This window comes from Marmota flaviventris, chromosome 2 (genome assembly GCF_047511675.1).
Source record: "Marmota flaviventris isolate mMarFla1 chromosome 2, mMarFla1.hap1, whole genome shotgun sequence".
Lineage (NCBI taxonomy): Eukaryota > Metazoa > Chordata > Mammalia > Rodentia > Sciuridae > Marmota > Marmota flaviventris.
In genome coordinates, this window is record NC_092499.1 from 137,477,261 (window position 1) to 137,496,547 (window position 19,287).

A 19,287-nucleotide genomic window follows, 5' to 3' on the forward strand; every position below is an offset into this window, starting at 1 on the left:
TCCTTGTCTTTTGGAGGGTTAGGGTTTGTTTGTTTGATTTTTTTTTTTAAAGAGAGAGAGAGAGAGAATTTTAATATTTATTTTCTAGTTTTCAGCGGACACAACATCTTTGTTTGTATGTGGTGCTGAGGATCGAACCCGGGCCGCACGCATGCCAGGCGAGCGCGCTACCGCTTGAGCCACATCCCCAGCCCGAGGGTTAGGGTTTTTAGTTTGATTTTTTTTTTTCTCTTGTTTCTCTCCTTCTCCCACAGCCAAATTCTCTTGTTCTCTCTCCCTTTACTTCTTTTTTCTCCTTCTTCTTTATAGCCATCACTTGCTACATCTTTTGTTTTGCTTTATTTACATTTTGAACATTCTAAACTTTCTTTTACCTTCCTATCACATTTTCTTTTAATGAAATGCATTTTTACCATTTTTTAGAACTATTTAGTTTATAAATCATTCATGTTCTTTCTGTTATTAGGATGGTTGATGGCATAGTTGACACCTGCTGTTTAATGTCAGATCTAATTCATGGCTATTTACTGTTTCTTCTGTTGGCAGTTGCTGACCCCACCTTTCCTGTTCCTGTGGTAACTAATATTGTAGATGTCACAGTAGGCACTAGTCTCTATTTTAATGCTGTATATTGTTTGCTTCAGTTGTTGCTATTCTTTGTTTCCCCCTTTTCTGTGAGGTGTAAAGACTGTTGCTGAACTAAACTGAGCCAGGCATACTTGGTCCACACACAAACTATCCACGCTCAAACTTCAGCAATACTTTAATACAAAGAAGACAGCTTTTTCGCTGCTGTGACCAAAAGGCCCAGCAAGAACAAATTTAGAGGAAAAGTTTATTTTGGGGTTCACGGTTTCGGAGATCTCAGTCCATAGATGGCTGACTCCATCCTTTAGGGCTTGAGAGGAGGCAGAACATCATGGTGGAAGTGTGTGGCAGAGGAAAGCAGCTGTGGACATGGTACCAGGAAGCAGAGAAAGAGAGAGCTCGTCTCCCCATGACAAATATAAATCCCAAAGTCATGCCCCAATGACCCACCTCCTCCAGCCACACTCTACCTGCCTACAGTTACCACTCAGTTAATCCCTTTCAGGGGAATAATTTACTGATTGACTTAAAGCTCGAATAACCCAATCATTTCACCCCTAAGAAAGTTTAGGGTTAATGTTATTATCTTACACATGAGCTTCTGGGGGGCATCTCATACCTAAACCATAACAAATCCCAAACTAGTGACTAAGCCTAAAGTAGGAATGGCTAGGGGAGCTCTCAAGTCCCACTCTCAAGTCCCACTCATGGACACCCACTCTTAGAGAAAAAAAAATTAATAGAAATGCTGTGGATACCATATCTATGAAGGATCTCAATCTACATCACTCTAAGACAGTTTAGCAAGAGACTGTGGCCTAAAAATGCCCACAAATGAGAGAAAGTGAAACCTATCCCAATGGATGCATACAACACAGGAATAAAAGAAATGGGGGTAAAGAACAAGGTAACATAATGCCTTCTAGAGTTCATAATTCACCTGCAATTGAGTCCAAAGATATTGAAGTGGATGAAATACTTGATAAAGAATTCAAAAGAATAGCCAGGCATGGTGGTGCATGCCTGTAATCCAGCAGCTTGGAGGCTGAGCCAGGAAGACTGTAAGCTCAAAGGCAGCCTCAGTAATAGCAAGTTACTAAGCAACTCAGTAAGACCCTGTCTCTAAAAAAATAAAAATAATTATTCCAAGAGAACAACTGAATGAATTAAGGTAGTCAGTACAGAATATGAATGAGATATTCAATAAGGAGATAGATAATGAAAAACAACTGAATGAAAATCTTAAAAAATGAAAGACCCAATAAATAAAATAAAATGTTCAGTTGAAAGTCTAAAAGAATAGATCATGCTGAAGATAGAACCTCAGAGCTGGAAGACAAAGTGGCCAACATTGAACATTCAGACAGTATTAAAAGAAAATAAGTAACCATAAGTAAAATATTTAAGAACACTGGAATGACATTAAGAGACCAAATTTAAGAATCGCTGAAATTGAGGAGGGTTGTGAGATAAGGTTAATGTTACTGGTAAACTTTTTAAGGAAATAATAACAGAAAATATTCCAAACCTTGAGAATTAAATGGACATTCAGATACAGCAGGCATTTAGAACCCTAAATAGACAAGATCAAAAAAGAACCTCTCCAAGAGAGATAATTAAAATGGCTAACACACAGAGCAAGGATAGAATTTCAAAAGACTCAAGATAAAAACATCAGAGTCAAGCCAATCAGAATTACTTCTGATTTCTCAACACAAACTTTAAAATCTAGAAGGGCTTGGAACACATCACCATCAACAGTTATAATAACTGCAACAATATGGTGAGAGCAGGAGTTAAATAAACCAAATAGTCCTAAAAGATGGTAAAATACATTTCATTGATTTCATCATATTCTAGTCAGAATGGCAATAATCAAGAATACAAGTAACAATAAATGTTGGTAAGGATGTGGGGAAAAGGGTATACCCATATGTTGCTGGTGGGACTGCAAATTGGTCCAACCACTCTGGAGATTCCTTAAAAAACTAAGAAGGGAACTACCATTTGACCCAGTTATTCCACTCCTCGATATATATCCAAAGTTAAAATCAGCCATACTACAGTGACGCAGCCACATCAATGTTTGTAGCAGGTCAATTCACAATAGCTAAGCTATGGAACCAACCTAGGTGTCCTTCAAAAGATGAATGGATAAAGAAAATGTTATACGCAATGCAAAATTACTCAGCCATAAAAAAATGATTTTCTGACATTTGCTGGTAAATGGATGGATCTGGAGACTATCATGCTAAGTGAAATAAAAGCCAAGCCCAAAACAACCAAAGGTCGAATACTCTCTGATATGCGGATGCTAACATACAAAGGGATAGTAGAAGGGGAAGAATAGAAGTTAAGTGGACTAGACAAAGGGGAATGAAAAGAAGGGAGTGGGGACAGGAATAGGAGACAGTGGAATGAATCTGACATAATTTTCCTATGTACATATATGAATGTATCTCAGTGAATCTCCACATAATGTACAACCACAAGACTGGGATCCTAATTAGAGTAAGATATAGTCCATGTTTGTATAAATGTCAACATATATTCTGCCATGCATAACTAAAAAAAAACCATAGATTTCATTAAGAGAAAGAAAATGTGGTAGGAAAGTAAGTTTAGAATGTTCAAAATGGAAACAGAAATAAAGCAGAAAATATCCAAGAAAATAATTGTCAACAAAAATAGCTACATTCGGGGCTGGGGATGTGGCTCAAGCGGCATGCGCGCCTGGCATGCGCGGGGTGCTGGGTTTGATCCTCAGCACCACATAAAAATAAAGATGTTGTGTCCACCGAAAACTAAAAAATAAATATTAAAAAAAATAGCTACATCCAGCAAAACTATCTTTCAGAACTAAAGAAATAAAATCTTCCAAGATAAGCAGAAACTGAAAGAATTCATAACTACTAACCCAGCACTACTAATACTATGCACAGAAGAAATAAAAACATGGGGATCGGGGTGGGGGATAGATGTTATGAAGATCAGTAGAGGAAAGGGACCAGTGGAGCGAGGGAGGGAAACACTAAGGAATAATATTGTCCAAAGTAATTATGTGTAACAAGTCTCATTATTATGTACAACTATAATGCACCAATAAAATATGGGAAAAAAGCTTTTAAAAGTAAAAACAGCTGGGAATATAATTCAGCGATAAAGCACCCCTGGTTCAATCCCCAGTACCAAAAATAAACAAATGTGTGTGATGGACTAATTAATGTGATGAAGGGAATTTCAAGGTAACACACTCAAGGTTCAATTTGTGGCATAGGCTTTGCCGGCAGATCTATAGTATCAGGAGCAAAAAAGTGGAGCAGAAAGATTTGAAACACTTGCAGTGTGGCCAGAGAGTGCTGTTTCAAGTTACAATCAAGGTTACACCTGCAGCAAGCAGAACCAGCTTACAGGTGGCCACGTGGGCTCCAGCAAGGCTGTAGGCATGGGGCCCAATGCTGGACATGGAGCTGAAGGAATTCAGTTTGCCTGCTGGGTTTTGGTCTTGCATTGGTCCGATTCCTCATGATTGCTCTATTTCTCCCCTTTGGAATGGGAGTTCACCTAATGCCATTGTATCTTGGAAGTGCATAACTTGCTCTTATTCTTTTAATTTTTACAGGTGCTCACAGCTGAGTTTGCTTTGAGTTTCAGAGGATTTGGGCTTGGACAATGCCAGAATTCTTTGACTATGGCTACTGTTAAGAGATGGACTGAATGTATTTTGCATTGTGATATGGACATGAGCCTTTAGAGTCCAGGTCCTTGTTATGGTTTGAGTTTCAAATGTCTTCCTAAAGCTCAGGTCTCAGAGTCTTGGTCCCCAGCTGAGGGTGCTGTTGGGTGGTGGAACCTTTAGGAGGTGGGACCTAATATAAGGAAGTAAGGTCCCTAGGGACATGCCCTAGAAGGGGCTATTGGGGCCCTGCCCTTCCTCTTTTTGATTCCTGATTGCCAAGAGGTAAGCAGCCTGGCTCCCCACCACAATGTTCTGCCTTGCCATAGGCCCCCAAACAATGAAGCCAAACAACCATGGACTGAAATAGTGAGCCAAAATAAACCTTTTCCTTCTTTTAAGTTGTTTTTGACCTATTTGTCACAGGAATGGAAAGCAAGCACATCTCTGAAGGGAGAAATAGGAGTTTTCACTTGGAATTTGATTTATAAGACAATAGGAGGAATCAGACCCAAGGCCACTCCAGGCTTGAGTACTTTAAAGGGAGTTGGGAGTCAGCTCAACAGCAAGTTGCTCCAGCTGCTCCACAGGCCCCTCCAGTTGGAAACCACATGCCGGGTGATGTTCTCCCCAGGAGCGGGCCAGACTGGGATGGGAGTTGGTTGGCTCTCAAGACAGACCTCAAAATGGGGTTGCTCTGGAAATGACTAGAGCTGGACCCTGGTCACAATTAACCTGCGATAATAACATTAAAGTGCTGAATGCCAAGTAGCCAGAGATGATTTTATTGTTAAACAGAGAAGACAAAACATTCTCTTGCAAATGCATCCTTTAATTTCACGCACTGGGCTTCACAGTTTACAAAGCACTGTTTGTGCCATCCCAGTCTTATAGCAACTTCTGAAGCACCCCATGAGGTACTTTCCTTTCTGTTCTCATAAGCAAGGCAGTGGCCTTCTGACTTGCCAAGGTTATAGTCAGGGTGTTGCTGTAATGGGATCCCATCTTATAGTTCCCTGTTTCAGGTTGCCTGAGTTACAGCTCCAGCTGCACAGCCGTCCACCTGACCTCCCAAACAATGGGCAGGACTAGGAAGAGACAGATTCCATGAGGGGAATTTGATTACCACAAGGTATTCCAGAGGGAATCTGAAAACTGGCTAGGGAGATTTGGGACCAGGTCGCCAATTTCTCTTAAGCCCATGGGGACCTGGATGACTTCAATTTCACCTGTTGAAATTTTTTGGTCCCATCAATCCCTGGTCATTCCTGTTCTGGGCACACTGCTGGAATACCTTGATGTTGAGTTTGGAATTGCTATGCCCAGAGAAACCACTCTCAGAGCAATTCTGTCCAGGACATGCAGAGGATCTGGTCAGGCTTAGCAGCATTTGTAGTTGTAAGTCCTTCAACTGGAGCCCGTCCTAACTAGCTAATGAGCTTCTTCCGTGTGTAAGTTCTGCTGAAGGGACGCCTCCTGGAGAAGGCTTGACTGAATGGAGATTCTTCTGAAGTAGAGGGAAACACATCCACATCCTCATCTAGAAAAAGGTAGAGAAGAGACTGTGGACTGAACAAAAGAAAATGGGCTTGAACAGCAAAGGGTCACACACACAAATAAATTTAAGAAAATCAGTACTGTGTTACCCTCACTTGTGATAATGCTCTTCACCTTTCATGCTTGGGCATCAGGTTGACAACAATAAGCCACTGTGGAAATGCAAAGTACTTGCACTTGTGTTTCCTCAATTTTCTGTATTGTACATTCTTTTAGGTTTTGGATCTGTGGGGGTTATACTACTTTGCATGACTTACAGAGACCTCCACATCCTGTGTTCCTCCTCCCATGTTACAGAAGAAAACATTTCTAGCCAGTGCAATGAACAGCAAATCCTGTGCTTTTACAGAGGGCTTGAGAAAGGGCACAAGGAAGGGGCATAACCTACTGGCAGGAATGGCTGTCTCTGAACATAACATTTCTGTGGCCCAAGTGCTTTCCTGTTCAGATTCTAAGATTACAGACAAGCAGTGTCATGGTGTCCCAATGCTGTCACCATCTTCAAAACTGGTAGGATCTTGAGAAGGTTTTTGTTCAGATGCACCCAAGCTTTACTGAAGCTTCTCTGGGAAGGGTACACAACATCTGAGGCACAAAGCCATCTATCCCTTACTTGGCATCCCCAAGATTCCTCCAAAATTGATTTGCTTGGCAACCCTGAGTGAATTCTCCAAGTCACCCACAGGGGAGCACCGTGGCCCTGATAAAAGTTACCAGGACCTTTAACAAGGAGATTACCTCTGGTGTCCTTGCTCTGAGAGGAAGGCATCTTCCCCTGAAACAGCAGCGGAGACTGGGTCAGAGCCTGTAGACCACTGGCCGAGAGGCAGCTTCGCACAGCACAGCCAGGAGGTGGGGTGGAGCCTGAGGAGATGCCACATGTTAAGTGCAGTCCCACAGGGTCCCAAACAGAGACACTTGGCCCTTCCCAAGTTCTAAATGCCTCCTCCCAAATACTCTGCCCAACAGAAACCACATGGCAGATGGGTTTCAAAAATAAACTCACCAGAAACAAACACTTCGTCATCCCCTGTGGAGGGACACAGTGGCATGCTCCAACTTGGAGACCCCTCTTCGTGCTTACTGGCTTCTGAATCTTCACTCAGGGCACTGCACACTCTTTTGGGCCCACACTCAGCTTCTTCCTTGGCAGACAGGAGTCTTTTCCTGGAGCCCAGCCCAAACTGTCCCCATGAGAAGACCTCCTCAACCTTAGGAATACTGTCCCTGGGAGGTGACTGGTCTGGCAGCTGACACACCCCCTCGAGCTCAAAATCCTCCAACATGGGAGCCTTGTGATGGCCAAGCTCAAGACCTTGCTCCCTTCCCTCGGGCTCAAGCAGTGACAAGCCCCCAGGAAGGTCTGTGCTGGCCTCACCCCGCCCAGCAAAGGTTCCAGTGCTGTAGTCTACGGCCCTCTTCCTCCGAGGCCAGTCTTTAATTGTGTCAGGTGTGGTCTTCCCACTGTGCTTGGGGGATGGTGTCCAAGGAACCCCAACATCTGTTTGAAATGGAGAGGGCGTACTGGAGGGGCAGCGGGTGGGGGTATAGGACTGGCAGATATAGGTTTGTCCCTTGCTTTTGCCAGGTGTGCTGTGTGAGGGGCGGAGGCAGGGGGGTGACATGTAGGTGGGTTCAGGTTTGTTGGAGGACCTGCTGCCTCTGGAAACACTGAGATCAGGGAAGGAGCCCTCCTCCCCCAAGGGGCTCTCTTCCTTTCCTATGGCATCAATTTCAAACACAGAGCTGGGATCTACCTTTTTGATCCTAAGTTTGGGAAGGCCAGAGGCTTGCATCTCCAGCTCCACCTCATAGGTCTGAGGGCTGGCAGGGTCCTTGGAATGCCACACAGAAGATTCCAGGCTCTCCAGTTGTGCTGTGGCCTGGCACCATCTTCTGTCTGAGGTGCAGCACAGGGAGGAGGACAGTACCACAGGAGAGCTGGGCTCAGACGAAGGGAGAGGCAGAAGCACCCCAGGATCAGACACAGAGGGCTTCTCACTGGTAACCTCTGTTCTGAGCCCCTCACCATCTTCCTCTGGTGAGACACCACTTTTCACATGGTGGTTCTCCTGGCCCCGGTGTTTGGCATTATCAAGCAGAGTGAGGTATTCTGTGTCACTTACAACAAGCAAAGGAGAAGATCCATGCCAGTCAGTTCCAAAACCAGGACCCAGGTAACTCTGTCCTTCAGGAGAAGACTGAGGAGAGAGGCTTCCTTCCTTCTGGCACTTTCTAGATCCTGTGATGGCAGCTGGGCTGTGGGTTGTGTTGACCACAGGAACCACAGAGGGGCCAGGCTGGCATTTTGGGGAGCCTTGTTCAGGATTAGAGGTCTTTCTACACCGTCTCTCAAGTTTAGAAGGCCGTGGAGGTGGGATGGTGCCAGATGTAGCTCTCTGTGGGATTTTGTGGGGAGTTGAGGGAATAGGACAGGAGAGAGAAGTGGCTGTGCTGGGTGACATCTGGGGCTCTTTCCAATCCAGTTCTCCAAGGGGAGGGGATGCTGCCAAAGATTTTCTAAGTGGACTCCTAGAAACATCATCTGTGGGAGAGGGAAACTGTTTCTTTGGGGAAATGGGTGGGGAAGAAGTATCCCCTGGTCTCTTTGGGGTTTTGACAGCTATGTCCTTTAGTGTCTGTGCTAGCTCATCTGCTTGAGAAACTCTGAGGAGATAGGGCTGTTGGTGTTTTTGATTCTGGGGTGTGCCCGTGAGGGGTGCTGCCCTTGAGGGTGTTCTGAGGGAGTATCTGACAGGAGTCAGATACCCATTCCTGAGCTGGGCACTTGAGGGAGCTGGGGATGCTGGACAGCAGGGGCTTTCTGGACTGGAGTTCACTGAATGTGACCATATACAATTTGGCAAAAATCCAGGTGGCTGAGCACCTGGCCTGCTGGGAGTTTTTGGTATGTCTGTTTCAACAGGAGAGCCCCCTTCTCCTGCCAAGGAGGATCCTTTCTGAGGAGTGACTTTTGATTTCAATCGTGTCCCATAGCCATGGGAGGAAGGGTCTTTTAAGGACTCCTGCTTTGCAGGTGTTGTTTCTGCAGGGGAGTGTGCAGAGCATAAATCCTTAAGCATTCTTTTTGGAGTATCCTCTGGAGTCCGTGGTGTATGAGGGAGCCTTCTCGGTGTAGTATTAGAAACATTTGGAGATTTCCGGTAACTCTTCTTGGGAGTCTGAAAAGAAAAATTATTATTATTATATATGATTATTAATATGATTATTATTGTAACTTGTATTCTCTAAATAGTGTCTTTGTAATCTTTCAGACAATGAGAAAAGCAAACTGGAGACTTAAAGTCGACCAAATAGTAATCTATTTCCTTCTCTAAAACCTGATTCTGATTTTACTTTTCCACTATTTCTAGGACCAAGCACTATATCCAATCTTTGTTCCCTTAGAACATGCAATTTTAATATCAGCATACTACGCTAAACCATGCTTTGCTTCTGTCTAATTTCACCACTCAGAACTATCATTAGACTCCCCTTCTCTTCAAACAAAACAATAATTTCCTTTGCCTCCTGTATCCTCCAGGAGCCACCTCATCTGCCCTTAGCTCCACTCAACTGTGTGTGCTGAATACCTACTATGTGCAGACACTGTGGTGGGGAGGGCTTTGGAGTATACAGACACATGAGGTACTGCAACAATGATCAGGGCTCAGAAAGGACATTCCCAACCAAAAAAGTAATTAAAAACTCTAACAAATTAAAAAAAAAAGTTAAAAACTCCTTCTTGCAAAAAAAGTAGTTAAAAACTCTAACAGATGAGGAGGTCAAGCACTTTTTTCCCTCTACATCCTTACTAGATCATCTCAAGTGAATCCTGGTCTAGAGGACATTTCGTGTTCAGTGCTGTGTGGACAGGTGATAATAGTGTGGCTAACACAACTGTCAGGGACATGCAAAGATAACAAAGGAGGCTCGGGGACAGGAAGGACTTGTGAATTGGATGTTCAAGAATGGGTATCAAGGGGCTGGGTTGTAGCTCAGTGCTAGAATGCTTGCCTTTTTGTGAGGCCCTGAATTTGATCCTCAGCACCATATATAAATAAAAATAAAGATCTTATGTCCACCTATAACTAAAAAAATAGTAAAAAGAATGGGTATCAATAGGAGCAAGCAAAGGCTGGAAAAAATAAAAGCAAAGACACAAATAGAAAGAACAACAGCTACGTGTGAACAGAATATAGCCTGATACTGCTGAGCAGGAGTGTCAAGCAGGGAGGGCCCAAAGTCTTAGGCCAGCTTGGTGGGCAGTGACCAGACCACAGACCTGTCTCGGGGAGGGGAACTGATCTAGGTCATGTAGATCTGTGGTTTTCAAAACTTTCCCCAGAGTTTTGTCCTTTCCTAGACTCTAAGCAGTTTACCTGGGTTTTTCAAACAGACTATTTTAATACAAGGGTTCCATTTTAATGGAACTATTTTAATACAAGGGTTCCATTTTAGAAAAACTTAGCTTTATCGGATAAGGAGTCTACAAAGCATAAAGCAAAGCAAACATTTTGAGCAAAGTCAAATGAATGTTTTCCTTGGAAAGATCACTCTGACCTCTGTGTGGAAGACGGATTTGAAAGGGAAAAGGCTGTTGAAATGTTCCAGGTAGAACTGAACTAGAACAGGAATTGCAGGGATACAGAAGAAGGAAGGGGTAAATAAAATGGGCAGAATTCATCTGGTTGGTTATGCCCTGGGAAAGGAAGAAGTCAGGGGTCACTTCCAGGTTTCTGTACAGAGTGGACAATCAAACAGAAATGGATGAATGACTGCTATACATTTCAGAAAAACACATATGTGGTAAATAATACAAAGAGTTGATGAAACCCATCTCTACCTCTCTACAACCATGCCCTCAGCAAACCTGCTGCTTTAAGTTCCATTCCATGTGCTCAGTGATGACTCATATGGCACAACCCAACCACACCACATCTCTTACTATTTACAGGCCACCTGCTTTTTTCCTTCCTGGACTCTATGTTCTATGTATACCTGGTAAGCTGTGGGTACCTCAGAACCCAAACTACTTCTTGGAGACTTTTTATTTCGGGCCGAACCCTTCTCCGAGGGACTGATCATTTCAGACACTGCCCCAAAGAAAAGCCTCTTTGGAGACCGAATACTTTGGGCTGGAGAATTTTCTCTTTGGCCTGAAAATCAAAAACAATAACTTTTACTTTTTTTTTTTCAATACCTGCCCTCCCAATACTATTGAAACAGCCAGTCCACACAAGAAAAGACAATGTTTCAGAGCAACTGGTGCGGAAAATCCCACCTAATTATGTCTAGAACGCAATGATCATTGCCTTCCTGAAGTTTAATAGATTAGTTCCAAGTCCTATGTTAGAAAATGCAGGCAACTGAAATAACTTAATTTGTAATTATAAATATTTTTAATTTTTTAGTATAAATACAAAAAATACATCTATTATGTTAATTGTGGGCAAAAGAATGAAAATAGACACCACCCATCTCTACCTATGATACTTGTGTGCAGCATCTGGCCATATGGCATAAATTATGGCTGACCAAGTTGTGGGAATCCAAGAGATGAATGGTTAGAGTCAAAGGACTGTTGTTCATCTAGTCATCACTCTGAACCTTGACTATATCTACCTCTTCTATTTCTCCAAAATCAAGAAAGAAAATGTCAGATTGTATGTTTCTTTTCCCAAAAACACTTCCCACCAAGTCAGCATGGATTTGTGAAGCTAGGTGGGCCCGTGTTACCTGACTTGTCTTGATGGAAGGAGTGGACTCTTTGCACACTTCGAGACTTTGGCTGAGATATAGAGTAGAAGGAACCAGAATTTGTTCTGCTAAATGACAACTGCTTGATTCGAGGACTTCGTCTCAAACTTATTTCTGCAGAACCAGAAACAGAATTAGTATCTAGGGAGAACTACAAGTTTAGAATTTTCCCATACTGTCAGAAATGGGCAAAATTTATGTAATACCACAAACAGGATGGAAATTCAACAGTGGCTATAAGAGATTTTGAAGTCTCTCTTAAATAGCTAAAGGGGTTTGATATATGGTCCCAATAAGGTATTAAAAAAAAAAAAAAACAAACACTGGCCCACTTTCAGAAGTCTTATAAACTGCCACCTGATATAGGGTGAAAAAAAAGGTATGTATAATGTGCCATTTGTTAAAAAACAAAAAACACAAACAGGCTTCATATGTGCATGCTACTTATATTTGTATTGAAATTATACTGGTAAGAGTATATGCTATGTATAAACAAAGTATATCTGAGTTGTGGGACTATCAAGTAATTTTTCAAAATTTTGTCTTCTTTATACATTCAATTTTTCTACAACATAAATTACTTGAGCAATTAAAAAAAGAAGTTTGTGAAAATCCCTCCTTTCATATATATTTTCTAAATGAGCCATAGCATTGTGTGTGACACAGTAGTTTAGCTCCCCCAGTCACACTTCTATTACATAAAAATATTTCTTCTTCAGAATTCAATTAATTCCATGTAAAAGAACATTCACTTATAAATAGTGAGCTACATTGTGTACCTGTGGCCATCAATTTCTGTAAATTGAGGATATGCTGAGTACAGAAATGTTTATGTAGAAGCTGGCAGAATGTAGAAGTATAGTGGTAGTACTCACCATCTTCTCCTTTTATAGGAGACTCTTCTACAACATCAATATTAGGACCAGGATCAGAAGACCTTAAGGAATAATCAGCATAAGGATTCAATATTATTATAATTAATGCACATTAAAACTAGAGACAGGTTTTCATTTAACAAGATAACAAAGAACAGTGTTTGACAATATTAGTGTTCGTAAGCAGTCTCATACATGATTATTATTATTTTTTGGTATTGGGGATTAAACCTAGGGTCTTGAGCATTTAAGCACAAACTCTACCATTGAGCCATATCCTCATTCCAACATATCAATATTATTGTGAGATGGTTGGCATGCTTTTAAAAAAAAGCAATTTTATAACATCAAAATTATTCTAAAATATATTAATACTTTTTTTTTTTGTACTAGGGATTTACCTGGGGCCCTTAATCACTGAGCCATATTCTAGCCCTTTTTATTTTGAGACAGGATCTCACTAAATTGCTTAGGGCCCCAAATCTCCAAGTTGCAGGGATTCCAGGTATGTACAACCACATCTAGCAGCTCAAGTTTCCATTTAAGAGCTTTAATTTCTGCCATTTTGTCAAGGACTTCTTACCCACCAATTTTACTGTAAACTTTCACCAGTATGTAACACCTGTCAACAAATAATGACAAGATGGAGTTTGAGCAAGATGAAAAAGATGTGCTTCTTATTCTCTTTAAAGTATGGCTAAAAACCTTGGACATTATATATAAAAGAGGAGACAACTCTGAAAGGTAGAGAGACGGCAACTTAGCTGAGGACTTTAGGACCTGAGAAAAGATGGTGCAGTGAGCTCCCCTTTTTTCAGCTGCACACATCCTAGCTGGGTTCGGGAGAAGCTGAAAATGTAGATATGCTGATAGATAGACAGATAGACAGGTGGATAGAAACAAACAAACAAACAAAAAACAAACAAACACCCAATGCCACACAGAGAGACAGCTTTCTCAAGCCAAAGAACCAGGAAAGAGGCAGCCTAGCAAGACAGAATACTTCAGATAACTACCCTTCTCAACTGATCATTGCAGAAAAAACTGCAGCCTCACCCATACCTCTGTCAGCAGAGGCTGAGCTGGGATCCTAGACTTCTTGCTTTGCCTGGCAGGAATGGGGACATACCATTTTGCATATCAACAGGTGAACTGATTTAAAAACTGCAGACTATTCATTTGATGGATACTACCCAGCAATGAAAAGGGATGAACTGCTGATATAAGCAACAACAAATCTCAATGATACCAAGTAAAAGAGGCCAGACAAGAGTATACTCTGTATGGCTCTCCTGCCCACACAATATTATAGAGTCCTTTGTAGTTAATAAGCAACATGGTTAAGATTGAAGTCTGGATTGAAGGTCAAGAGAAGGCAAACAGTGGCCCCCAAGATCACGGTGAAGATAGTTTGAATGTATGCAGAAGCCTGGACAAGGATGTCACTCACCTGCCCTTGATTTGTCTATGAAGTAGTCTCTTGGAGACTTGCTTATGTACTGGAGTCTCAGCCACACTCTTAGTCAGCAGTTTGTGATAACCTAAAATGTAAAAAAAGCAACTGAATTTATATATGGTCTATTAGCTAGCTAGAGTAGATCTTTCTAAGTTTTGTCTTTATAAAACTCAATGGGATAGAAAGTTTATCAACATTATTAGAGATAAAATAATGACAGGCCAATGTAAAATACTTCAAAATTATTTATCACATAAGCAATCCTAAAAAATGAAAAGTGCTCACTTCTTAAGACTCACATACCTATCCACCTCTTTAGTGGTTCTTATGAAGAAATAATATGTAAAAATAAGGACATGCCATGCAAGTATTAATTATTAAGATAAATCTAGTTGGCATAAGATATCTCAGAATAGGTAGCCAAGCTACACAAGGGGAGATCTGGTTTAGAGTAAGTTAAAAATGACAAACTTGCTCAGTGGTGGAGTGCCTTCAAAGTCCTAGGTTTGATTCCTGGCACACACACACACAAAAGCGTGACATCAGCCAAAATGATGGAGAAGGACCTCTGAAAAAAACCCTCCTCTTAAGGAGAAAGAACTCTGGAAAAATTAGTTATTTTTAGAACTCTGGAGATTAGCTAAAGGTTTGCAGGAAAAATGGCCAACTCTCAGGAAGTACAGTGAGGATTGTGGTACTTTAACCTGCCCTAGTCCCAATTCCCATTCCCTAGCCCTGTGGTCACCTTGAAAACCAACAGCCCTATAGTTTCTGGATGGGGCAGAATGGGATTAGAGCGCCTCCAAAGCACTGCTCCCAGACACCTGTCATCATTTGACCCTACAGTTCCCTGGAAAATCCTACTCTCAAGACTGGTCTCTACTTACCAGACTTAGGACTCACCTGGTATAAACTACCTTTTCCCAGGAAGCAAGTGGTTTATTGAAAGTGTTAAATATCACAGCTGCCTGAGGTGGTGATAATATGTGGGGAAGAATTCTACACCCAACAAAACCACAGTTCAAAACCAAAGGAGAGGGCTGGGGTTGTGGCTCAGTGGTATAAAGCTTGCTGAGCATGCATGAGGCATTGGGTTTGATCTTGGCACCACATAAAAATAAACAAAAATAAAGGTATTGTGTCCATCTACAACTAAAATATATATGTAGGAAAAAACCAAAGGAGAAACCGACATATTCCCAGATTAAAACAAAACCAAAAGCTGTGGTTGTAGCTCAGTGGCAGAGTGCCTGCCTAGCATGTGTGAGGCATTGGGTTCAATTCTCAGTACCACATATTAATAAACAAACAAACAAACAAATAAAATAAAGGTTCACTGACGACTAAAACAATATTTTGGATGTGATGGCGCATGCCTGTGATACCAGTGACTTGGGAGGCTGAGGCAGAAGGATCACAAGTTTAAGGCTAGCATGGGCAATTTAGCAAGATCCTGTCTCAAAATGAAAACATAAAAAAGAGATGGGAGTGGACTGGGGTTGTGGCTCAGTGGTAGAGCACTTGCCTAGCATGTGCGAGGCCCTGGGTTTGATCCTCAGCACCACATAAAAATAAACAAACAAAATAAAGGTATTGTGTCCAACTACAAGTAAAAAATAAATGTTTAAAAAAAAAAAAAGAGCTGTTTTACAAAAACTGGAGTGGTAAGGTACTTCTGGGTTTGATCCCAGTCCAAGAAGAAACAACAACAGGGCTGGGGTTGTGGCTCAAGTGGTAGCACGCTCTCCTAGCATGCGTTAGGCACTGGGTTCGATTCTCGACACCACATAAAAATAAAATAAAGATCTTGTGTCCACCTAAGACTAAAAAATTAAAAAAAGAAACAACAACAAAACCCAAACAGAATTTATCACCAGATGGCCTGTCCCGCACATAGTACTAAAAGGGAATCCTTCAGGCTGACAGGAAAGGGCAAAAGAGTAATTAAAATGCAGAAGAAGCATTAAAGTAAACTGGATCTGATAAAAAAAAAAAAAAAACCAACTTATAAAAGACAGTATTAATTTTTTTTTTTGTTTACAACTTTTTCTCACCCTGTGATTTAAAAAATGAAACCAATATAAATCTATATTGACATGGGCTGGGGCTGGGGCTCAGTGGTGAGTGCTCGCCTGGCATGCATGAGGCACTGGGTTCGATCCTTAGCACCATATGAAAGTAAAATAATTGATATTGTGCCCACCTATAACTAAAAAATAAATACTAAAAAAATATCTGTATTGACAGACATAAAATATAGAGATATCATTTGTATGACAGCACAAAGGACAAGAAATAGAATTACATAGGAGCAGTTTTTGTAAAACTAAAATCAAGCTGGTATCAATTAGAACTTGGCTGTTTAAATTATTAATTGTAATCCCAAGGGCAGGAACTCATGCACAAAGATGGAGAGGAAAGCTCTAGGGATTGGTGACACTATCAAAACAACTGATAGGCTACAAAGAATCAAATACTTGGGAACTTTGAAACCTACCTGAACATTTATTAGAACCAGGAGGTGCTTGGTGAGGAGAGGCTGCTGATATTTAGAAGGAATGAAGCCCATGAACCAGGGACTGCCCCCTTTCCTCAGCCCCACTGCAGCTGTGGGACAGCAATCCCCATTCTAGGAGCAGCTGGCTGGTGTTAGGGCAGACAGCAGTCCTCCTAAAGTCCGGAATTGTATCCTTTGGTCAGTCTAGGGATCCTGTGGGACTGATGCACACAGCATGGTTTCTGCCCTCTCAGGCTGCAGTGGCTTTCTCTAAAGTACCTACTGTAAGATTTAAAAGGACAGAAATGCCTTCTCTTCACCCCATTTTGGAAGCCAGAAATTTAAGGAAATCTTTATCAGGTCACTGGCTGGCCACAGAAGAAAACAGAAACTTCAGTAACCACACACAACAAGGAGTACACACTTCACAAAAAATAGTTTGGAAAAGCTACAAAAGGAAAGCAGCAGCCCGCAAAAAGCAAAAAGCAGCCATCCCTGAGGGGGCTTGGAGAATCAGATTTCTATAATTAGCATATCATAGTATCCTTCCTTCCTACTTCTTGACAAAAAATTACAAAGTATACAAAGAAATAGGAAAGTATGGTCCTCTCATAGGAAAAAGAATTTGACAGAAATCAAAATTACCTAATCTGAGCAGAAAGAAAAAAGAATGAGGAAAATGAACAAAGCTTGAGGAACCTGTGGGATACCACCAAGCATACCACCATCAACATGAGAAGCCTAGAAGAGACAGAGGCAGGAAATTATTTTGAAAAATACTTAAAAATTTCCTAAATCTGATGAAAAACATGAACCTACACATCCAACAAGTTCAATGAACCCCAAACAAGAGAAATCAAAGAAATTTATACTGAGATATTATTGTCAGAGCAGGGCCTGCCTGTAATCCCAGCAGCTTACAAGGCTGAGGCAGGAGAACTGCAAGTTCAAAGACAGCCTTAGGGGCTGGGGATGTGGCTCAACCGGTAGTGCACTCGCCTGGCATGCGTGCGACCCGGGTTCGATCCTCAGCACCACATACAAACAAAGATGTTGTATCCGCCAATAACTAAAAAATAAATATTAAAAAAAAAGAAACACACACACACACACACAAAAAGACAGCCTCAGAAACTTACTGAGTCCTAACTTAGTGAGACCTTGTCTCAAAATAAAAAAATAAAAAGGGCTGGGGATGTGGCTCAGTGGTTAAGCGCCCCTGGGTTAATCTGCAGTACCAAAAAAAAGATAGTATTATGGTACTTTTGGCTTATAACTCCTCTTTTTTTTCCTATGATTTAAAAGGAAAAAATACAAAACGATAATTAATGGCCATACAATGCACAAAATGTACTTTATGACCATGACAATAAAGGGGAGGGACAAAAACATACATGAACAAGGTATATACTATTGAAACTAATTTGATTTTATCCAAACTAGGCTGTCTTAAGTTAAAGGTGTTAATTATGATTGCCAAGATAACCACTAAGGAAATAACTATAGAAATATAGAAAAATAATGGAGGAAACAAAACTATAAAAAAGTCAGGTTATACAAAAACAAACAAAAAAATGGAGGAATTGGGGAAGAAAAAGGAATAAAGAATACAGAAAATGAAAAAATGGCAGCAGTTGTTCCTTATCAGTAATTACTTTACATGTAAATGGATTAAACACCATGATTAGAAAGCAGAAATTGGCAGAAGAGATTAAAAAAACCAACTCTATGCTACCTACTGGAGACCCAATAAAGATACAAAGGTTGAACATTAAAGGATAGCAAAAGATACCACACTCAAAGGAGCTGCTTGGTTATATTATTGTCAGACAAAATAGAATTTAGGCCAAAAATGTTGCAAAAGACAAAGATTTTACATATTAATAAGATGATCAATTCATCAAGAAGATACAACAATTATAAACAGATACATCTAACAACAGAATCCCAAAACATATGAAGCAAAAACTGACAGAATTGAAGGGAGAGATAATTCAACAATAATTATTACATTATACTTTCAAATAATGGTTTGAACAATTCTCTTCAAAGAGAAGCTCAACAAGGAAAAAGGAAACTTGAATAACACCATAAACCAATTAGACCTGACATAAATCTATAGAACACTTTACTCATCCAGAGCAGAACATACATTCTTCTCAAGAACACATGGAACACTCTCCAGGACAGATCAAATATTAGGCCATGAAATAAGTATCAATACACTGCCCCCCTGCAGTGCTGGGGACCGGACCCCAGGCCTTGCATATGCTAGGCAAGTAGCTCTACCACTGAGTCCTATTCCCAGTCTAAGTGTCAATAAATTTATAAAGACTGAAATCATACAAAGCATGTTCTCCAACACAAATGGAATGAAACTAGAAATCGATAGAAGGGAATGTGGGTGACTCCCTAATACATGGGAATTAACTTTTCAAAATAACCAGTGAGTCAAAGAAATCACAAGGGATTAGAAAGTGTTTTGAGATGACAGTGAAAAAACATCACACCAAAACTTACAGGATAAAGCTAAAGCAATATTTAGACAGGAAACTGTAGCTATAAATGTGTGTACTTAAAAAAGAAAGCACTAAAATCAAACCAAGTAGAGAGAAGGAAATAAGTAAAATTAAGATTAGAAAAAGAGAAAAATTGAACTTCCTTAAAGAGACCAACAAAATTGACAAACAAAATTCCTCTTTACTTGCTTACCCTGAAATGTGGTACTTTTGTTGGTCTTTTTGAAGTTGTCGAGTTTACGGTCCAGACCTTCCACAATTGACACAGAATGGCTTCTAGGCAATCCCCGTTTTAGTGATCTCTTTGAAGGAGAAAACATTGCCTCGTTGAAGAGATTTCTTCGAACTTTGGTCACTTC

The 19,287-nt window shown here is 40.9% G+C and overlaps 1 protein-coding gene across 1 annotated transcript in view; it reads right to left on the reverse strand.

Annotated features, from left to right (window-relative positions):
- Positions 1-5,026: 5,026 nt before the first annotated feature.
- Ticrr (TOPBP1 interacting checkpoint and replication regulator) overlaps positions 5,027-19,287 on the reverse strand; it is a 41,264-nt gene continuing 27,003 nt past the window's right edge. Inside the window, exons 15-22 of the mRNA XM_071607418.1 lie at positions 19,122-19,286; positions 13,907-13,997; positions 12,457-12,518; positions 11,561-11,695; positions 10,823-10,980; positions 6,828-9,003; positions 6,560-6,685; positions 5,027-5,804 (exon numbers count right to left, since the gene is read on the reverse strand). Of these exons, the coding sequence (XP_071463519.1) occupies positions 5,692-5,804; positions 6,560-6,685; positions 6,828-9,003; positions 10,823-10,980; positions 11,561-11,695; positions 12,457-12,518; positions 13,907-13,997; positions 19,122-19,286 (3,026 nt within the window). The 3' untranslated portion in view covers positions 5,027-5,691. The remainder of the gene's footprint in view (positions 5,805-6,559; positions 6,686-6,827; positions 9,004-10,822; positions 10,981-11,560; positions 11,696-12,456; positions 12,519-13,906; positions 13,998-19,121; position 19,287) is intronic.